The following is a 19,238-nucleotide window of genomic DNA, read 5'->3' as shown; positions in this document are numbered from 1 at the left end:
TGTTACTTGTAGATCTCAGCAACAATGCTATGAAGAATACCTCCTCACTAGATGCATGGATGAGGAATAGAATTAGCTAGTGATGAGTCCCTGCTTTACAGACCAAATAAAACCCATTTAGTCAGATTGCCGTACAAAAATATTCAGATATTACACGTTCGAAACTGCAGCTGTATCCGCCCGTTTTATTTTCTCCAGCTGTAGAATAATGCACCAGTATAGCGTAAGAATCCAAGCCTCTTTTATCCTCATGTTAAGACTGCATATAATTCATGTGACACATTTTCTCCCATTTTGAGGATGGTCCGCCAATTGCTTCTTGAAACAGTCTAGTAAAAACCCTAAGTCGACGTTCATAGTACCATCCCGGTTCTTGCTGAATATCAGCAGAAAGACGGATGATGTAGCAGCAGCCGAAATAACATGTTTATTTGAGAGAACGCATAAAACTATCGAGACTAAATTCAGAGTCGTACTGCTCCTGGTTCCACAGTTCTCCAAGGTTATCCAGGATGGACTTCATTGAACTCTTTCCGCTGGCATCAGATGTCTCCATCTTCTCACTCTTTCCGTCCTAGGAAATATTACGCATCAATGAACTATCCACAAGTACAGTTGGGAGACAATATTCCTAACATTAAATGATGGGAGTCTGTGCATTTACAATAGACTCAACATCCACAAAATAAACTTTACATTTGTAAATAGTAGTGCTCTTAACACCACATTCATAGTCTAGGTTCTGGGGTTTGTCTAGTTCCGACTTAACCCAATTTGTAGGGGTCATCAGTATGTTTTTAAAATCAGTAAGTGTAATTCCAATAGATATCAATAGGTGGCACAGCTTTCTCAGCTACAGTACTGAAAAAGAGCCTGGTTTTCTAATGGTAAACATTACAGAAAATCTTTTCATAGTGAAAAAGGCCTTTTGGCATTTGGTAGACACAAACACAGAGGTGAGAGGATGCTTACCTTATCAATGGTGAACAGGTCCAGCAGCTGGTCAGTACCCATACTCTGCAGGCTGGCATTTTCTTGACTTATTACAGTGTTTGCTATACTCATTTTGAATTTCTGCAGGCCCATTATCTTCTCTTCCAGCGTCCCTCTGGTTATCAGCCGGTACACATTGACTACACGTTTCTGCAACAGAGGTTTCACCATTTACCCTTAGTCAGTGGAATGAGCTCATTACCAGACCTGCAAGCTGTACATGTTCTAGTCCTATTTTAGTGCTTACACTGGAGGCTGACACTTCTGCAACAGAAGTTAGATCTGTACTACCAAGTCTGGCTTTCATTTGAGGAGAGTAAATGCATGAGGGTCAGGACTAAAGGGCAATCCATCACTATTATAGCACATTTACATACTGTGTATAGCAACTTAATGCATTATGTTACAGCACAGCGCAGCCTTCAATTTACATTTTTATCTACAAGGCAAGCGGGCTATAAATTGAATACACAACTTTTTATTTATAAATACACAAACTGCCATGTATTGCCTTCTCTACACAAGTTTATTATTACTGTGTGATGTATTTAACCCAAATCAATCATAGATGAAGCCGCCAAATGGATAAAATGTTAACATTAGCCATGCACAGTAATTCTGGTCAATGTTCGGCTGTGCAGGGTGAGCTGCAGCAGTGACCGGTGTTCACACGTGAAGTGAAGGTTCCTGCAGATTTTTTAAAGCCAAAAAGAGGATTTTAATTACCTACCGGTAAATCCTTTTCTCGTAGTCCATAAGGGATACTGGGGACCTTAGAAGGAGTTCAAAGGAGCCGGTGCATTTTAAATTCCTTCCACAGGGTATGCTGGCTCCTCCACTCTATGCTCTCCCCTACAGCTCAGTCTAGGAAAATTGTGCCCGAATGAGATGTACGTAATTGAAAGGATACATGACAAACAAGTGGGGAGATTAACGAACCAGCACACAACAACGAGCTAGCAACAGCTAGCAAAACACAACAAAAACAACTGTTGAAACAACTTCATACAAGAACAAAACCTTGCAGGAAAGTCGCAGCACAGAGGCGGGCACCCAGTATCTTTCTTAGTAATTAAAATTCTTTTTTCTCTATCATACATAAGGGATTACTGGGGACCTTAACACAATGGGGACGTCCCAAAGCTCCCAAACAGGGTGGGAACGTGCTAAGACGCATGCAACACTAAGTCCAAACTGGACATCCTCTGCAGCCAGGGTATCAAACCTGTAAAACTTGACAAACGTGTTTGTCCCTGACCAGGTAGCGGCCCGACACAGTTGTAGGGCCGACACTCCCCAGGCAGCCATCCAGGAGGAACCCACAGACCTTGTGGAGTGGGCTGTGATAGATCGAGCAATAGGCAGGCCACTGAATCGTAGGCCTGTTGAACAGTAAGCCTAATCCAACGGGCAATGGACGATCCTTTTTGAGAGTATCATACAGCACAAAGAGGGAATCTGATTTTCTGACAGCAGCAGTCCTCTTGATATAAATTCTTAGTGCTCGCACCACATCCAATGACTCAGGAATTGAGGAAGAGGCTGAAGCCGCCGGAACCACAATAAGCTGATTCAAGTGGAATGCAGATACCACTTTAGGTAGGAACTGTTGCCCGGTGTTCCGCTCTGTCCTCATGAAAGACTAAGTAAGGACTTTTACAGGACAAAGCACCAAGTTCAGAGACACGCCTAGCGGACGCCAAGGCTAGGAGCATAAATGTCTTCCACCGACATCAGAGGTTCAAACCAAGAGGACTGTAGAAAGGACAAAACCACTTTTAGATCCCAAGGTGCCGTGGGTGGCACAAAAGGAGGTTGGATGTGCAGGACACCCTGCAGGAAAGTCTGGACTTCAGGCAAAGCAGTCAGTTTCTTCTGAAAGAAAATGGACAACGCCGAGATCTGAACCTTTATGGAGCCCAACTTTAGGCCCATATCCACACCAGCCTGTAAAAAGCGCAAAAAGCGCCCCAGGTTGAAAACCACAGGAGGATATTGTAGTTTCAAGATATGGTGGTAGTGCTTTGACGTAAACGGTTTTCTGGCTTGAATCATGGTGGTAATAACTTTGCCCGTAACGCCCTCTTCAGCTAGAAGGCTCCGCTCAACCGCCATGCCGTCAAACGAAGCTGCCGTAAGTCCGGGTAGATGAACGGTCCTTGTTGAAGATCTTCCCTTAGAAGTAGGGGCCAGGGGTCTTCTGTGGCCATCTCCAAAAGATCCGCGTACCAAACCCTCCGAGACCAGTCTGGGGCGATGAGAATCACCTGAGCTCCCTCTTTTGATTCGCTTTAGAACCTGGGGAGCAACGGAATCAGATGGAACAGGTACACCAGCTGGTAATCCCATGGAGTCGTCAGCACATCCACTGCCAATGCCAGAGGGTCCCTCGTTCTGGAACAATAGCACTAAAGCTTGTTGTTGAGCCGAGAGGCCATCGGATCGATCTGTGGGCAGCCCCACAGATCTGTTATCAGTTGAAACACCTGAGGGTGAAGACCCCATTCTCCTGGGTGGAGGTCGTGAAGGCTGAGGAAGACTGTTGACTGGAATGAATATGGCCAGCACCGCCCTTGCATTCGGTTTGGCCCAGCGGAGAATCTTGGATACCTCCCTCATGCAAGCTCTGCTCTTTGTTCCACCTTGCCGATTGATGTAAGCCACAGCCGTGGCGTTGTCCGACTGTAACTGAATGGCCAGGACTTGGAGCAGATGAGCTGCCTGTAGCAGAGCATTGTAGATCGCTCTGAGTTCCAGTATGTTTACAGGGAGGCGGCTTTCGAGGAATGACCACCGGCCCTGGAACTGGATTACCGCTCCCCAGCCCAGAAGGCTGGCATCTGTGGTCAAGAGAATCCAGTCCTGGATTCCAAAGCTCCGCCCCTCCAAGAGGCTGGAGGATTGTGACCACCACAGGAGGGAGATCCTGGCCTGCGGTGAGAGACGTATGACCTGGTGTTTTTGCAGATGTGAACCTGACCATTTCTTCAGGAGATCCAGTTGGAATATCCTCATATGGAATCTGCCAAACCGAAAGGCCTCGAAGGAGGCCACCATCTTCCCCAACAGACAGGAGCAGAGATGTACAGAGACCAGGTCCTTCTGCAGAACGTCCTGAACCAACTCCTGAATTGTGTTCGCTCTGTCCGTAGGGAGGAAGACCTTCTGAGCCACCGTGTCCAGGATCATTCCGAGAAACTGGAGATGCTGGGTTGGCTCAGGTGGGACTTTTGAAAGTTCAGAATCCACCCGTGGCGTGATAGCAGGGATCTAGTGCGGGAGATGCTGTCCAGCAGTACTTCCTTCGATCTTGCTTTGATCAGCAGATCGCCCAAATAGGGGACAATTCTCACACCTTGAATCCTGAGTTGGAACATAATTTCCACCATCACTTTGGTGAAAACCCTTGGGGCTGTGGATAGGCCGAAGGGCAGCGCCTGGAACTGGTTATGTTCCTGCAGCAGAGAAAACCTGAGGTAAGCTTGATGAGGCGGCCATATCGGTATATGGAGGTAAGCATCCTTTATATTCAGGGAGACCAAGAATTCTCCCTCCTCCAGACCTGAGATCACTGTTCTCAGAGACTCCATTTTGAACTGGAAAACACGCAGATATGCGTTTAACGATTTGAGTTTCAAAATGGGTTTTGGTACCACAAAAAGGCTGGAGTAGTGTCCCTCGCCTTGTTATGGAGGTGGCAGAGGAACAATGACCTGGGTCTGGGCTAACTTTTGAATGGCCTCCTGCAACGTGAGGCGCATGGTTTCTGAAGCAGGTAAACCAAACTTGAAAAACCTGAGAGGTGGAAGACTTTCTAAATTCCAGCTTGTAGCTTTGGGAGATCAGACGTAACCACAACACTCTGCGAGCGGAAACCGCCATGGTAGCAGTACGGGCATTTATTACCCCAATACCTTTGATGGTATCAGAAAGGAAGGGGGCAGATTCCTGTATGTGCTGAATTAGTATCACCATATCAGCTAGGGACTTGTTTCGAGCAAGGCCTCTTGGATGTTACCAGCCCAAGTATGAATGGCATGTGTCACCCAACATGCAATAAAATGTTAAAGATTTTAAAGTAGTTTCTATTTTCTGGTCTGCAGGTTCCTTTAAGGCCGTAGCCCCATGAACAGGCAGTACTGTCTTTTTTGACAGACGCGATACTGATGCATCGACAGCAGGGGGAGTTTCCCAGACCTTGCACCCCTCTTGTGCAAAAGGGAAGGCGGCCATCCATTTCTTTGATAACTGGAATTTCTTATCAGGATTTGCACATGGCTCTCTAAAAAGATCATGCCGTTCCTTAGATGTGACCTGTAGCTTTTTCTGTGATGAGAAAAAGGATTGCTGCACATCTGTCTCATTCCCAGGAATATTTAAGACATCCCTTATAGCAGTAATAGGATTTTAATACCTACCGGTAAATCCTTTTCTGTTAGTCCGTAGAGGATGCTGGGGACTCCGTAAGGACCATGGGTATAGACGGGATCCGCAGGAGACATGGGCACACTATAAGACTTTGAATGGGTGTGAACTGGCTCCTCCCTCTATGCCCCTCCTCCAGACCTCAGTTAGAAAACTGTGCCCAGGGAGACGGACATTTCGAGGAAAGAATTTATTGTTTAAACACGGCGAGTGTCATACCAGCTCACACCTCGAACATACCGCAGAACGTGGCATTCAATAGAACACCAGCCAACGGCATGAAAAAATACACAGCCACATGCTGATAGAATATGTAACACAACCTGTGTGTCAACCCAACCAATAATAAGATACTGCATGCCATGGCATGAACAACGTCAGCAACAGCCTGACAGAAAAGAAAGACTACAAGAGTGTAACCATAACCAATAACTGCAGACACAGTACGTACTGGGACGGGCGCCCAGCATCCTCTACGGACTAAGAGAAAAGGATTTACCGGTAGGTATTAAAATCCTATTTTCTCATACGTCCTAGAGGATGCTGGGGACTCCGTAAGGACCATGGGGTTTATACCAAAGCTCCAGACCGGGCGGGAGAGTGCGGACGACTCTGCAGCACCGATTGAGCAAACATGAGGTCCCCATCAGCCAGGGTATCAAACTTGTAGAGCTTAGCAAAAGTGTTTGAACCCGATCAAGTAGCCGCTCGGCAAAGTTGGACCGCCGAGACTCCTCGGGCATCCGCCCAAGAAGAGCCCACCTACCTAGTAGAATGGGTTACCACCGACTTCGGTAACGGCAATCCAGCCATAGAACGAGCACGCCGAATCGTATCACAGATCCAGCGTGTAAGACTGCATAGCCGCAGGCGCCCCAAACATGCTGGGAGCATACCGGACAAACAGAACCTCTGTTTCCCCAATCAGAGCCAAATTGGGGACCTAAATATTCAAAGCCCTGACTACATCGAGAGACTTTGAATCAGCCAATGCTTAAGTAACCACAGGCATCAAAATAGGCTGGTTTCTGCGAAACACAGAAACCACTCTTGGCAGAACTATTATCCGAGTTCTCAAGTCCTCTCTATCCACATGGAAAATCAAACAGGGGCTCTTGTGAGACAAAGCCGCTACTTCCGACACCTGCCTTGCGGACGCCAAGGCCAATAGCATGACCACTTTCCAAGAGAGAAATTTTAACACAGCCTTTCATAAAGGTTCCAATCAGCGTGACACAAGAAACCGCAACACCACGTCAAGGTACCAATGGGGCACAAATGGAGGTTGGATGTGCAGTACTCCTTTCACGAAAGTGTGAACTTCCGGAAAGGTGGCCACTTTTTTTTTTTTTAAAGAAAATTTATAAGGCCAAAACTGCACTGAAATGGAGCCTAACTTTAGGCCTGCATCCACACCTGCTTGCCAAGAATGGAGAAGAACGACCCAGCTGAAAGTCCTCCGTAGAAGCCTTCTTGGATTCACACCAAGACACATACTTATGCCAAATACGGTGGTAAGGCTTTGCTGTTACTTTTTTTTCTAGCCTGAAGAAGTGTGGAAAATTACTTCACAGGGAATACCCTTTCGGGCTAGGATATGGCGTACAACCACCACGCCGTCAAACGCAGCCGCGGTAAGTCCTGATACACGCCCGGATCTTGCTGTAACAGTTCCTCCCGTAGAGGAAGAGGCCAGGGATCTTTTATGAGTTAATCTTGAAGAACTGGATACCAAGCCCTCCTTGGCTAGACCGGAACAATGAGGATCGCCTGAACCTTTGTTCTTCTTACGTTTATCACCTTCAGAAAGAGTGAAAGCGGAGGGGACACATAGACCGACTGCAAACACCTAAGGTGTCACAAGGGCGTCCACTGCCATAGCTTGAGTGTCCCTTGACCTGGAACAATATCCCTGAGGTCTCTCGTTGAGGCGAGACGCCAACATGTCCAATTGAGGCACTTCTCAAAGACTTGTCACTTCTGTGAAAACTTCTCGATGACTATTTCTCCCGGATGGAGATCGCGTCTGCAGAGGAAATTTATTTCTCCGTCGTCTACATCCGGAACGAAGACTGCTAATATAGCGTTTACCTGTCTTTCCGCCCTCCTTGTTCCGCCCTAGCGGCTTACTTACGTCACTGCTGTCAAGTCGTCCGACAGAATTAACACGGGCAGATCACGAAGAATATGTTCGGTGAAAATAGCTCTTAATTCAAGAAAGTTTATTGCAGACAAGCTTCCCAGCTTGACCTTTTCCTCTGGAAATACTTCCCTTGGAAAGACTGCTCCCCAGCCTCGGAGATCTGCATGCATGGACACCAGGATCTAATCCTGGATCCCGAACCTTCGTCCCTCTAGGAAGTTAGACCGTGCAGACACCACAGGAGCAATATCCTGGCCATTAGGATTATATTCCGGTGCATGCGCAGGTGAGACACGGACCACATTTCCAACTGGTCCCGTGAAAACCACTCTGGCATTTGACCTGCTCACCGAAAAGGCCTCTTAGGCCGCACCCATCTTCTACATCAACAGAACATATTGATGGATCGTCACTGCAAATCTGATCCGACTCTGGATCCTCAGACCTCTTTCCACCGGAAAACACAGAACCACAACCGTTCAGTATCTACTCAGATACCCACCTCCGACATCCGCGTCGTTGGGAACAACAGCCATTCCATTCCCTGTGTTGAAGAACAGTCAGAGAGAAACAACGATTTGGACCACTTGTTTCTTGACCTCACCGTAATCAGGAGAGCGTCTCAGTACAAAATAACAATGGCTCTTACTATTGAAAGAAAACCATCATACTACCAACACTCCAGGGAAAAGGCAAAGACCATCCTGGATATCAACCCAGGTAGGCTGAATGCTGAGAAAAACGCATTTAAACCCTTTTTCTACCTTTACGTGCTGGAGCTCCCTGGCCGGAGAGATTCCATCCTTTAGTTCAAGTTCGTAAGTAGAAATCTTTGTTTCTTTTTTTTTTTTTTTTTTTTTTTTTTTTTTTAACAGGGACAGGACAAATTCCTGAACCCGACACGACTCTGGTATGGCGTCGCGTACTACCTCCCCTTCCAGAGGGGAATCAGTAAGATCTATTTGAAAAATCAGTGAGGGGAATCATCTGTAAAACTCCAGTATGTCCTCCTTTGGATTCTATTATTAACTCCCAGGTCCAAGTCCATTCCCGGACTGACGGAAGAGCATTAGACGAGTTCCCACCGGTGTGGGCTCCAGCCAGATAGACCCAGCGACATGCGGTGGATGTGGTAGAAACAGAAGACAATGGGGGTAATTCCAAGTTGATCGCAGCAGGAATTTTGTTAGCAGTTTGGCAAAACCATGTGCACTGCAGGGGAGGCAGATTTAACATGTGCAGAGAGAGTTAGATTTGGGTGTGGTGTGTTCAATCTGCAATCTAAGTTGCAGTGTAAAAATAAAGCAGCCAGTATTTACCCTGCACAGAAATAAAATAACCCACCCAAATCTAACTCTTTCTGCACATGTTATATCTGCCTCCCCTGCAGTGCACATGGTTTTGCCCAACTGCTAACAAAATTCCTGCTGCGATCAATTTGGAATTACCCCCCAATAATCGCTTCTGCGAACCTAACAAGGCTGCAGAGCTCTTACCATTTCACCTTCCACTATCTGCACAGAAAGGGAAAAAAGAACGGTATCGAACTGGTTAAAATGACTGCATCCCACAAAAGAATGCGTCACCAACCGTTGTGAGGGAATCTAACTCACGAAGGTAGACTTACCAGAAGTATCCGCCGAGAGTGACTTAACTGAGGCATCCCCAAACAGCGGTACACCGTCACAGGGAAAAACTTCAGTATCTCTCGGAGTCAGCCTCAGCATTCCCCCGGCCACACCTCCTGTATACGCACGGTAGCCTGCCGCAATGTTGTAGAGAAGAACCAACATAAGCAACATCCCCTCTCTCTCTAGGGTAATTCTATCGGATGCCTTTCCGAATACAAGCACTCCCCCATGCGCATGTAATGCAAATAACTTCAAAGCATATAAATAAAATATCACTTAGCTTCCTGTATACGATTCTTTGTGACAGGGCCCCCGACCAGGAGTTGACTTTCACAGTATTCTATCCACGGCGGGAAAAGAATAAACACTCGGACTCCTCGTGAGGATCTGAGACCAACTCGTCACGGCCGACCTAGAGCTTTATCAACAGAGCGACCAGCACATGAGAAGGAATACTTTTACTTCAGCATTCATTAGAAATCGTAATATGAATATACATATTGTAATACACATATACACACATTATATATATATATATATATATATATATATATATATATATATACACATATATACATACATACATACATATATATAATACATACATACATATATATAATACACATAAGCAGATTGTCCGGAACCGCCGGGTCCCTAGTGACATTAATGTGTTCTGAATGTGTATGACCATGTACTGAATGCCCAAGTTGTGGATCTAACCAGGAAACCTTATGGTCGACAGAAAACCTAGTATTCGTCGACAGCAGGGAGTAGTAACCAGGCAAAATAACATACTTGCGACCCCGAGGGGTCCGAGGGAAGTATACATATATAATTTTAATCTCACTTCCACACAAATACTACCATGTCTGTGCTCGAGCTACAGGTCCATGGAACCGTACTATACATATATACTATATATATATATATATATATATATATATATATATATATATATATATATATATATATATATATAAATATATATATACAGGTATAAGTAAGTTACAGCATGTTAATTTACACCCAGTAATAACAGTTGGTGGCGACAGGGTCACCCACATACTACTGTGTCTCCCCTACAGTGTTTACTTTTGAAAAGCATACAACTACCGACCTGCTGACACAGCATCTACTGAATCAAGTATCAACAGGAGTCGGCGATGCAGACAGAGATTCCCATAGCTGTTTGCGACAGAGCACTCACACATGTCGACACATGTGCACTAAAAAGCTATAGTGGGTATATCTGACAGGGGAAACAGACATATATGCACAACTCAATGATTACATGCCCATTACCTAATATAGTGCTCTGTTATATGCTATATTGCACTAACCACATTGCCCCCTTCGGTTTTCACTGCTACTGTATACAGAGCTTTGGCCGGGACTGTGGAGAAAATGGAGCTGTATCATGTTGTGAGGGCTAAGCCATGCCCCCTTCTCGGCGCGCTTCAGCCCCGCTGTTATATTAGCGTTTCATGCTGGCGGGGGTCCGTGTACAGTATCCAAGCACTGTATACATGCTTAGCCAGGCTACTTAGTGAGGTATATTGCTGCCCAGGGCGCCCCCCCCTGCGCCCTGCACCCTTGCAGTACCGTTGGGTGTGTGGGAACAATGGCACGCAGCGCGACCGCTGCGCGGTACCTCTGCGACTCTGAAGTCTTCTGTTCTTCTAATACTTACCCGGCTTCTTTCTTCTGGCTTCTGTGAGGGAGGTGACGGCGCGGCTCCGGGAACAAGCAGCTAGGCGCACCAAGTGATCGAACCCTCTGGAGCTAATGGTATCCAGTAGCCTAAGAACCAGATCCCTTAGCTCAGAAAAAGTAGGTCTGACTTCTCTCCCCTCAGTCCCACGAAGCAGAGAGCCTGTAGCCAGCAGGTCTTTCTGAAAATAAAAAACCTAACAAAGTCTTTTCAGAGAAACTCAGTAGAGCTCCCCTAGTGCGTGTCCAGTCTCTCCTGGGCACAGAATCTAACTGAGGTCTGGAGGAGGGGCATAGAGGGAGGAGCCAGTTCACACCCAAAGTCTTATAGTGTGCCCATGTCTCCTGCAGATCCCGTCTATACCCATGGTCCTTACGGAGTCCCCAGCATCCTCTAGGACGTATGAGAAAATAAGTCTACTCCTTGTGCAGCCGAGAAATCATCTAATTTAGTATTAGATTCCAGCTCTTGCCCCTCCTCTAGCTCTTGCCCCTCCTCTACCTCTGGTACCTCCTCCTCAGATTCTGAGAAGATATCAGGTAACCCCCTTTTTTGAGGTAACGGATTTGATAGAGGGGAAAAACGTCTACTGTCTGCCCTATCTTTTGCCAGACCAGCCATAGATTGTTGTAACTTCTGCCTTTCTTGTCTAGCAGTAGTCGGTTCTTTTGACATATCAGCCATCACAGATCTTATAGAGCTGAGCCACGCAGGCTCCTGCAAACCACCCCCTGAAGCACCACTATCTTGTGAAGGCTAACTGCATTGTTCACACATGAGAGAATCTGGAGGGGAGGGGGAAAACCTGGTGTGACAAAGCGCACACAGCTTTTTTCACCATGCTGACAGAGACCAATTAGATTCACACACAACACAGAGAAAAACAGGTACAAGCAAGCCTTCCCACACTATTGTGTGTGGAGATACTCAGAGGAGGGACCAGAACCAGTCTGAGAACTAACAATTATATAGTGAGAAGTTGAGGCAATTTGGTTTATACTGCTTGAGAAGCCTAATATACAGGTCTAACAGCGGGCTCTCCCCCTTAACTACACCCCTGTACCAGTGTCTGGCCGTGGAGGATCCCTTGGAGGAGCTAGCAGTCCTGCAGCAGCGCCGTGTGTGCAGGAAATGGCGCCAAGAAGCCGCTGGTCCCGCTCAGAGGAAGCTTCGCCCCTTACAATGGCACCAGATCTATGCTGATATTTATACTGGCAAATGTCCACAAAGTGTGTAACATAAGGTACAATCACCTATTTTCACCATCGCTGCCAGTCTACACGGGTGGGGGTTATGAGATCATCGCAAGGGGCGTCCGTATTCCCGCCCCGCGTTAATGCCACACATAGGTACCGGGTCCCCGGTTGTCACTCACCACTCTGCCGACCTTCAGGCTCTGTACTGTGGGTGTGTGCGCGAGAGCGCAATGCCTGCTGTACACTGACCCTAAGGACCGTTGTCCTGTCAGCAGGATCCGACTCGGCACCTCTAAACGAGACTGGTGTTGGTCCACCCCCAGTGTCCCTCGGTGCAGGTAAGCTGTTGCCCAAACAGCTTACCTGAAAACAACAAACAGAAACTAAACTGAAGAAAAACTCTGGAGCTCCAGAGTGTGCATCCTCTCCTGAGGACACATTTTTCTAAAACTGAGCTGTAAAGGAGGGCATAGAGCGGAGGAGCCAGAACACCCTGGGGAAGAAATTTAAAGTGCACCAGCTCCTCTGGACCCCTTCTATACCCATTGTACTAAGGTCCCCAATATCCCTTATGGATGATCGAGAAATATCTAGTTAAGCCTCAAAGCACGGGTGGGTAACCTTCGATCCTCCAGCTGTTGAACTACACATCCTAGCATGCCCTGCAACAATTTTAGCAAGGCCAAATCGCAAAACTGTAGCAGGGCATGCTGGTATGTGTAGTTCAACAACAGCTGGAGGGCCAAAGTTTCCCCACCCCTGCTTTAAAGGGTAACATTCTAAACCCACACTAACACAAATACAACCATTGTTACAGTACTCCAGAGGGGAAAAAACTTTTTGTTAAGTACCCAGTGAAAATAAAATGTGCCCTATTTATAAACACAAAAAAACAAAAACAAATACATCTGTAACAGGGATGTCCCAAAGTCACTCCAGGGGCACAATTCAATTAGAAGACAGTTGAGTAGCGCCAGGAATTAGCTCCCGGTGCTATTCAACACAACGCAGTGGTAAGCTGGAGAATGCCCGTTCTCCTGCACTAAACTGGGTGTTTTGTCGGGAGAACCGCTGTTCCCAGACTTAAGTGCCCGGTGCACCGCTGTTTCCGCCGCACTAAGGGCAGAAATCATCATTACGGAGTCCCTTTTGTTGTAGTTCAGCTTGCACCCCTCCGGGGGTACGAGAAGAAATCCTGTTATCGGGTGTCACGGGGCGCTGTATTGAATAGCCCCGGGAGCTAATTCCTGGCGCTACTCAACTGTCTTCGAATTGAATCATGCCTCACGTGTGGAGAGGAATGACTAAGATGTAACAGTACAATGGAGGGATTTGATCCACAGTACAAAATCCCTGCTACTCACAACACACAGAAAAAAGTTTCTGCAAGATGAAGACAGCATGCCTTGGTCTAGGTGCTAACGACTCAGTCTATCAACCAATAGTCTAACCCGAGGGTATATATCACTCACGTGGCCAGGACACATCATTACACCATCAAAAGATTCAAGCTACTTTTACATTAGTGAAGATCTCCCTGGTGGCTCAGATCTGCCATTGCAGTGGCTATGCCCATACAAACTCTATTTGTCAGGCCATTGTGGAGCAATATCAAGGTGCTCAGGGCCAGATAAATAGTCTGGTGTTTCCAGATGATGATCTTTAGGAGGAGGCGGGGGGGTTCCTGAAAAGTCCACACCCACTGGACCTGTTTTATGAGTGTGGGAGCATGGCCTTAAAAGAATACATTAGGAACAGTGCACATTTAACTGCTACCAAAGTGGACATGGTAGCTCCAAGCATTTATGCAGTAAGGGATGGTAGTGTAGGAGTTAGTCTTTAGGGGTAGGTACCAAACCCTGCAAATAATCTAGTTCAAGGGAAGAAATGCCCTTTATTGCACAGAAAATAAGATGAATGTTTATTGGACCATAGACAATGGTTGCTTATTTTACAATCCAATCCAAGAGTGTGATGCCTTCACCAAGAAGTCACCATGATAAGAGAATTCGGGATCTTTCCCCACCACCTTCAAATCCAAGAAACTACATTGTAGAGTTGTTATTTTTCACAATGCCCATCCCTGTACATTACAGTCACACAAACATTAGGTGCACTGATCATGTATTCCGTTACCTGTCCAATACGATGTGCTCTGTCCATTGCTTGGAGATCTCTCATTGGATTCCAGTCATGTTCCACAAATACTACAGTGTCTGCTCCAGTTAGGTTGAGACCCAAGCCACCCACGTGGGTGGTCAGCAGCAGAACATCTATGGAAGGATCATTATTAAACCTGAAATAAAAAGGCGCCATGAATAGGAGTTTTGTTTTTGTCAAAAAGCAACCTTGTATTCTAGTGTAACCCAATACCATTATTTCCATAACTACAACATACCAATGCTATGAAATATCAACTGAAAGGCAGTATGTCGAAAAATGAATGATATCAACTCAACATCTGGTTACATCAATAAAATGAGCAGCTTCTCTGGAATACATGCAAAATGGGAGTACGTTTGCATGTATTAAGTGCAGCCAAAACACAGGTTGGGCGAAACACGTCACAAGCGGACCACATGACAAAGGCATAAACGCCTGGCCGGAGGCAGGTCACTAGCAGGTGCTTGACTCCTGGGGCCCAATGTGAATTGATGAAGACAATAAGCAGCCCATTCTTATTGGCCTAGTGTGCCTGAATAAATCCCATTTACAATAATGGGGGAGCCGTTTTCCATTCACCTCATTACAACAATCTGAAAAATTGTTTCAAGTGGAAGGCAGCAGGTGTGCGTCTTAGTTACGTTTCTTTTTACACGGCAAATGCGTCTGTCCTTAACACCACTTGCCGGACGCGTACTATATTGGTATTGTTCACTGTCATTTTACCATTACTACCAATGTGAAGCCACATGCCCAGGTGTAAATGAGACGCAGACTACTGTTACCTCCTGGGAGTACAGCAACAGATACTAGCCTTGCAGAGCTGGACTCATCTTGCCTATTTTGCCTATATTGCCAAGCTCTACAAGCTAAGCCTAATGCGCCTTTTTTCGGGTGGAGGGCAGACTTGTAACTGACCTGGATACAATGGAATGTCTTTGGCCGGCAGGTATACTTCCATCTAGCCGTACATATGTAATCGAGGGCAGGTGAGGCTTTAGAAGGTCATGTTCCACAATATCAAGCATACTCTTCAGCTGACAGAAGATCAATATCCTATGCTGGGCTACAACTGCTTCAGTGCCACTCTCTGGGGTGCCAGCGTTACCCAGTCCACAGTCCAAAAGTAGCTGCCGCGCAAAAGAAAAACATTTTTTACTTGGATTCATAATGTATAAGTATATAGAGAAGATAAAAGTAGCCTGACAAATGTCACATAACTCAGTAATACAGCAGGTAAATGCTTGGCTACGTGCTCATGAATATTCATACCCAAATTCTTATATTACCTTCACAAAACGGTTCACCGAAGAACTTACTATAACTGTACATAAGCCAAAAGCCCTTCATAAGTTTATAAAGCTTCTAATAAAGGGCTGAACAGTGACACAAATTCTCCCGGAAATTTTGACAACCAGTCAAGATTTAAACATCTATTCACTTGATCACTGCAGCCATTTATTACAGCTACAGCCCAGTGCTACAGCCAAAAATGCAAGAACAAAGTGTCCTACATTAGTCATGTCTGCGATTTTGAATTACAAAGGCCTAGAAGACATTTCAACTTGGAAAAAAAAAAAAAAGCTGTATATCAGGCTGCCCGCAGCTTCGCCAAAAGAAGACACGTAATGTCAAAGGAAAAAATATAATCATACTTGTTTTAATGCAGATAGTTTGGGGGCGTGCTGAATATCTCGTAGAGAGGAGTTCTGAGTAGCTAGTTGCTCAGTGATCTTCTTGTACTCTGGGTGTTGTGCAGACAGAACCAAAGCAGGGTGGTTGCATAGCTTCCGCAAATACTGCAGGGCCTTAAGAAAATTGAAAGTTAATTCAGTATGTAAAATCATAGGCATTCACTCAAATTCCCCTCTATGGAATCGGTACATTAAAAGCTATCATTGGGGCAGATGTATTAACCTGGAGAAGGGATAAACCAGTGATAAGCACAAGGTGATAACGCACCAGCCAATCATTATGGATTTTAAAAATGACAGTTAGAAGCTGACTGGCTGGTGCATTATCATCTTGCACTTACCACTGCTTTATCACTTCTTTATCCCTTCTCCAGGCTTAATACAACTGCCACATTGAGTGACGCGGGGACCACTGGCATATCCGGTCTCCCTGGCAATCCCTCCTCCTGTCTATTCACATAGGTGCTCTATCTCTGGTCTTCCATAGGGATGCGAACCACTGTCTTTTATTTAAAGGGCCAAACGCAAACTCCCTCACTATAAAAGGCAGTCCCTGTGCACTATTCTGTGCAAGGGTATAGGCTCCATAAATGTACTCCAGCATCTGTCTCTTTGTGACTCCCAGGGTGGAATGTAATAGGGCATGAGAATCAGAGAAGTGAGATTTTGGGGGTTATTCAATTAGTGTTTTTTTTTCCACCTAGGCAAAAAAAAAAAATGGCACTTTTCGCTATTTTTAGGACAAATGGAGATTCTCCCTATTCAATAGCAGGGCTATTTCTTTGCCTATGCAAAACATTCGGCAGGAAGAAACATGCTGATCAGTGAATCCACGTTTTAGCACCTGTGCGGGTGAAAATGCGGGCAGTTTTCACCAATGCTTTTTCACACACAAAAAAAAGTGAAAAGGGTGAAAATGGCCTGCAATTGAAGAAGCAGCAGGGTAAATTTGATCACTCCGAAATTGGCGAAGCTAATCGAATACCTTTTGTGAGAGTTCTATTTTTTTTTTTTAAAGTGGCAATCATTAACATGGCAAAATCAACCTAGTTTGGCCATGTAAATGATTGCCACGTTAAAAAAAAAAAAAAAAACCAGGAGAAAATCTCTCAAGCTGACCATACACCTAAAGATTTATTGTCAATCTGGCTGGTTGGAACGAGTGTGGGAGCACATGATTTGAACATTTGCTCCGAAATGCCATAAAAGTGACAAACAGTCAGAAAGACAAATTGGTTCAATCCATTTGATTTAACCAAATTTGTCTGAATGTCTGTTTTTGTCCGTTTTCTGGCATTTCACAGCAAATGGTTCATTGTCATGTGCTCCCATAAACTACCAGATTTTCGTTCCAACCAGCCAGATTGGACAATACATCTTTAGGTGTATGGCCAGCTTCACTCTGATTCTCACACCCTATTATATTCTCCACCAAGTGCGATTCCTAAAGGTTTGTATCTGGCTGAAGTCTCTCCTTGCCTGCTCCTTGTGATCCCCTGGTTCTGACTCTGGCCTCCATGTGACCTGATTCTGCTGTTCCTTTGGTAATACGCCTGGTGATGGTTCTGACTCTGGCCTCCCTGTGACCGGATTCTGCTGTTCCTTTGGTAATATGCCTGGTGATCTTCCTAATCAGACGTCTCTTATTCCTCTGACCCGATCCTGCCCGGTACCTGGTACCACATTGCCTGTCTGGTTCTGGCAACTTTGCCTAAAAGGTAGCTAGTCTCAATACCTGCCTCCTGTGTCTACCAGCCCTGTACGTAGAAACCTAAGCAGAGGGCTGCAATCTGCACATCACACCCAGCAAAGCCCAAACGCCCTATGGTATACTTTGTGCCTGTTCTGGATATTAGCAAATCCTAGAAGCACAGGTAACAGCCATACCATCTGGTGCCAGAAATTTGACACATTAACTGGAAGCTTTGTTTACGCTGGGAACCACATTTACTGGAAACTTGGCTTACACTGGAAACCACAGACTCTAAAAAGGCAATGAAAGAGCCCCCCAGATGGCTCCCATTACCAAAATAGTCCAATGCCATGGCAAAGGGATGATTCATGTTGAAACTATAGTCCCTTAGAAACCAGAGAAGCAACCAATGCATTTGTTTAGAGACAGTTAGTCTGTTCCCATTTTGAAGAGTTTTCTGGAGCACCCTACAAAGGAACCATGAAAAATGCACAACTTCAAATCTACCCAATGTCTTTTATTGGAAAGAGAACAGCTCTCTCTCACAAGCCATTAGACACACCGTGCCAGTTTGTAACAAGTCTAAGAAAAGGACCAGAATTTCTGGTGCTAGATAATTCAACCATAAGATTCTTGTGGCCAGATAGTTTCCCGGAAATGTTCATTGAGTAAGGCCAGGCACTCTGACTTCATTAAACAACTCAGGCAAAGGATAAATTCTGTACATCCGATGGGTTGCCATAATCTTCATAAACACTTAAGGCACCATTACCAGTCCAAAATGGGAAAATAGGATTTTGGTACTTACCAGATAAATAATTTTCTTTGAATCCACAGGGGGCACTGAAGTACTCTTGGGACATGGACGTTAGCCGGGATAGGCACATTTAAATTAGTAACCCTCCACCCTCTCCATACTCCCATAGAGACTTCAGTATTTTTACTGAGCCAAACAGGAGCGATAGAGAGGATGAACAATAGAGAATTACATATAACATTATAACATAATGGACAACAATAAAGTTGACACATAATGTAACTGACAACTAAACAGTTGATAACTAATAGATATCACTGTAACATCTTAACAATCGGTGAGAATGTGTTACCATAAGATCCACTGAACTTACCACAAGACAGGTAAACTGCTCTGGGTGGGCGTCCAGTGCCCCCTGTGGATTCAAAGAAAAAGATTTATCTGGTAAGTACCAAAATCCTATTTTCTTTTTCATCCACTAGGGGTCACTGGACGGCCAAAGCTAGATGCTGATGCCGCAAACGTATCAAACTTGTAAAAGCGCACAAACGTGTGCGCTGATGACCATGTAGCAGCACGTCAAAGTTGTGTCGTAGAAGCTCCACGACCTGCTGCCCATGAAGTTCCCACAGAACGTGTGGAATGAGCTGAAACTGATGTAGGCGGTTGTAGCCTAGCATGAAGGTAAGTCTGACGTATGGTTAGCTTAATTCATATGGACAAAGTCTGCTTGGAAGCTGGCCAAGCCATATTGACTGCATCATAGAGAACAAACAATGTATCTGTTTTACGTACTGTTGATGTTCAGGCTATATAAACGCGTATTGCGCAT

At 45.4% G+C, this 19,238-nt stretch overlaps 1 protein-coding gene across 2 annotated transcripts in view; it reads right to left on the bottom strand.

Moving 5' to 3' along the window:
• Window positions 1-224: 224 nt before the first annotated feature.
• BTAF1 (B-TFIID TATA-box binding protein associated factor 1) overlaps window positions 225-19,238 on the bottom strand; it is a 324,567-nt gene continuing 305,553 nt past the window's right edge. For both annotated transcript variants that reach the window (XM_063962035.1, XM_063962034.1), the window contains exons 34-38: window positions 15,918-16,070; window positions 15,181-15,392; window positions 14,236-14,395; window positions 973-1,143; window positions 225-574 (exon numbers count right to left, since the gene is read on the bottom strand). In XM_063962035.1, the coding sequence (XP_063818105.1) occupies window positions 428-574; window positions 973-1,143; window positions 14,236-14,395; window positions 15,181-15,392; window positions 15,918-16,070 (843 nt within the window). In that variant the 3' untranslated portion in view covers window positions 225-427. The remainder of the gene's footprint in view (window positions 575-972; window positions 1,144-14,235; window positions 14,396-15,180; window positions 15,393-15,917; window positions 16,071-19,238) is intronic.

The sequence above is a fragment of the Pseudophryne corroboree genome, chromosome 3 (assembly GCF_028390025.1).
Source record: "Pseudophryne corroboree isolate aPseCor3 chromosome 3, aPseCor3.hap2, whole genome shotgun sequence".
Classification (NCBI taxonomy): Eukaryota; Metazoa; Chordata; class Amphibia; order Anura; family Myobatrachidae; genus Pseudophryne; species Pseudophryne corroboree.
This window is presented reverse-complemented; position numbering and strand designations above follow the sequence as displayed.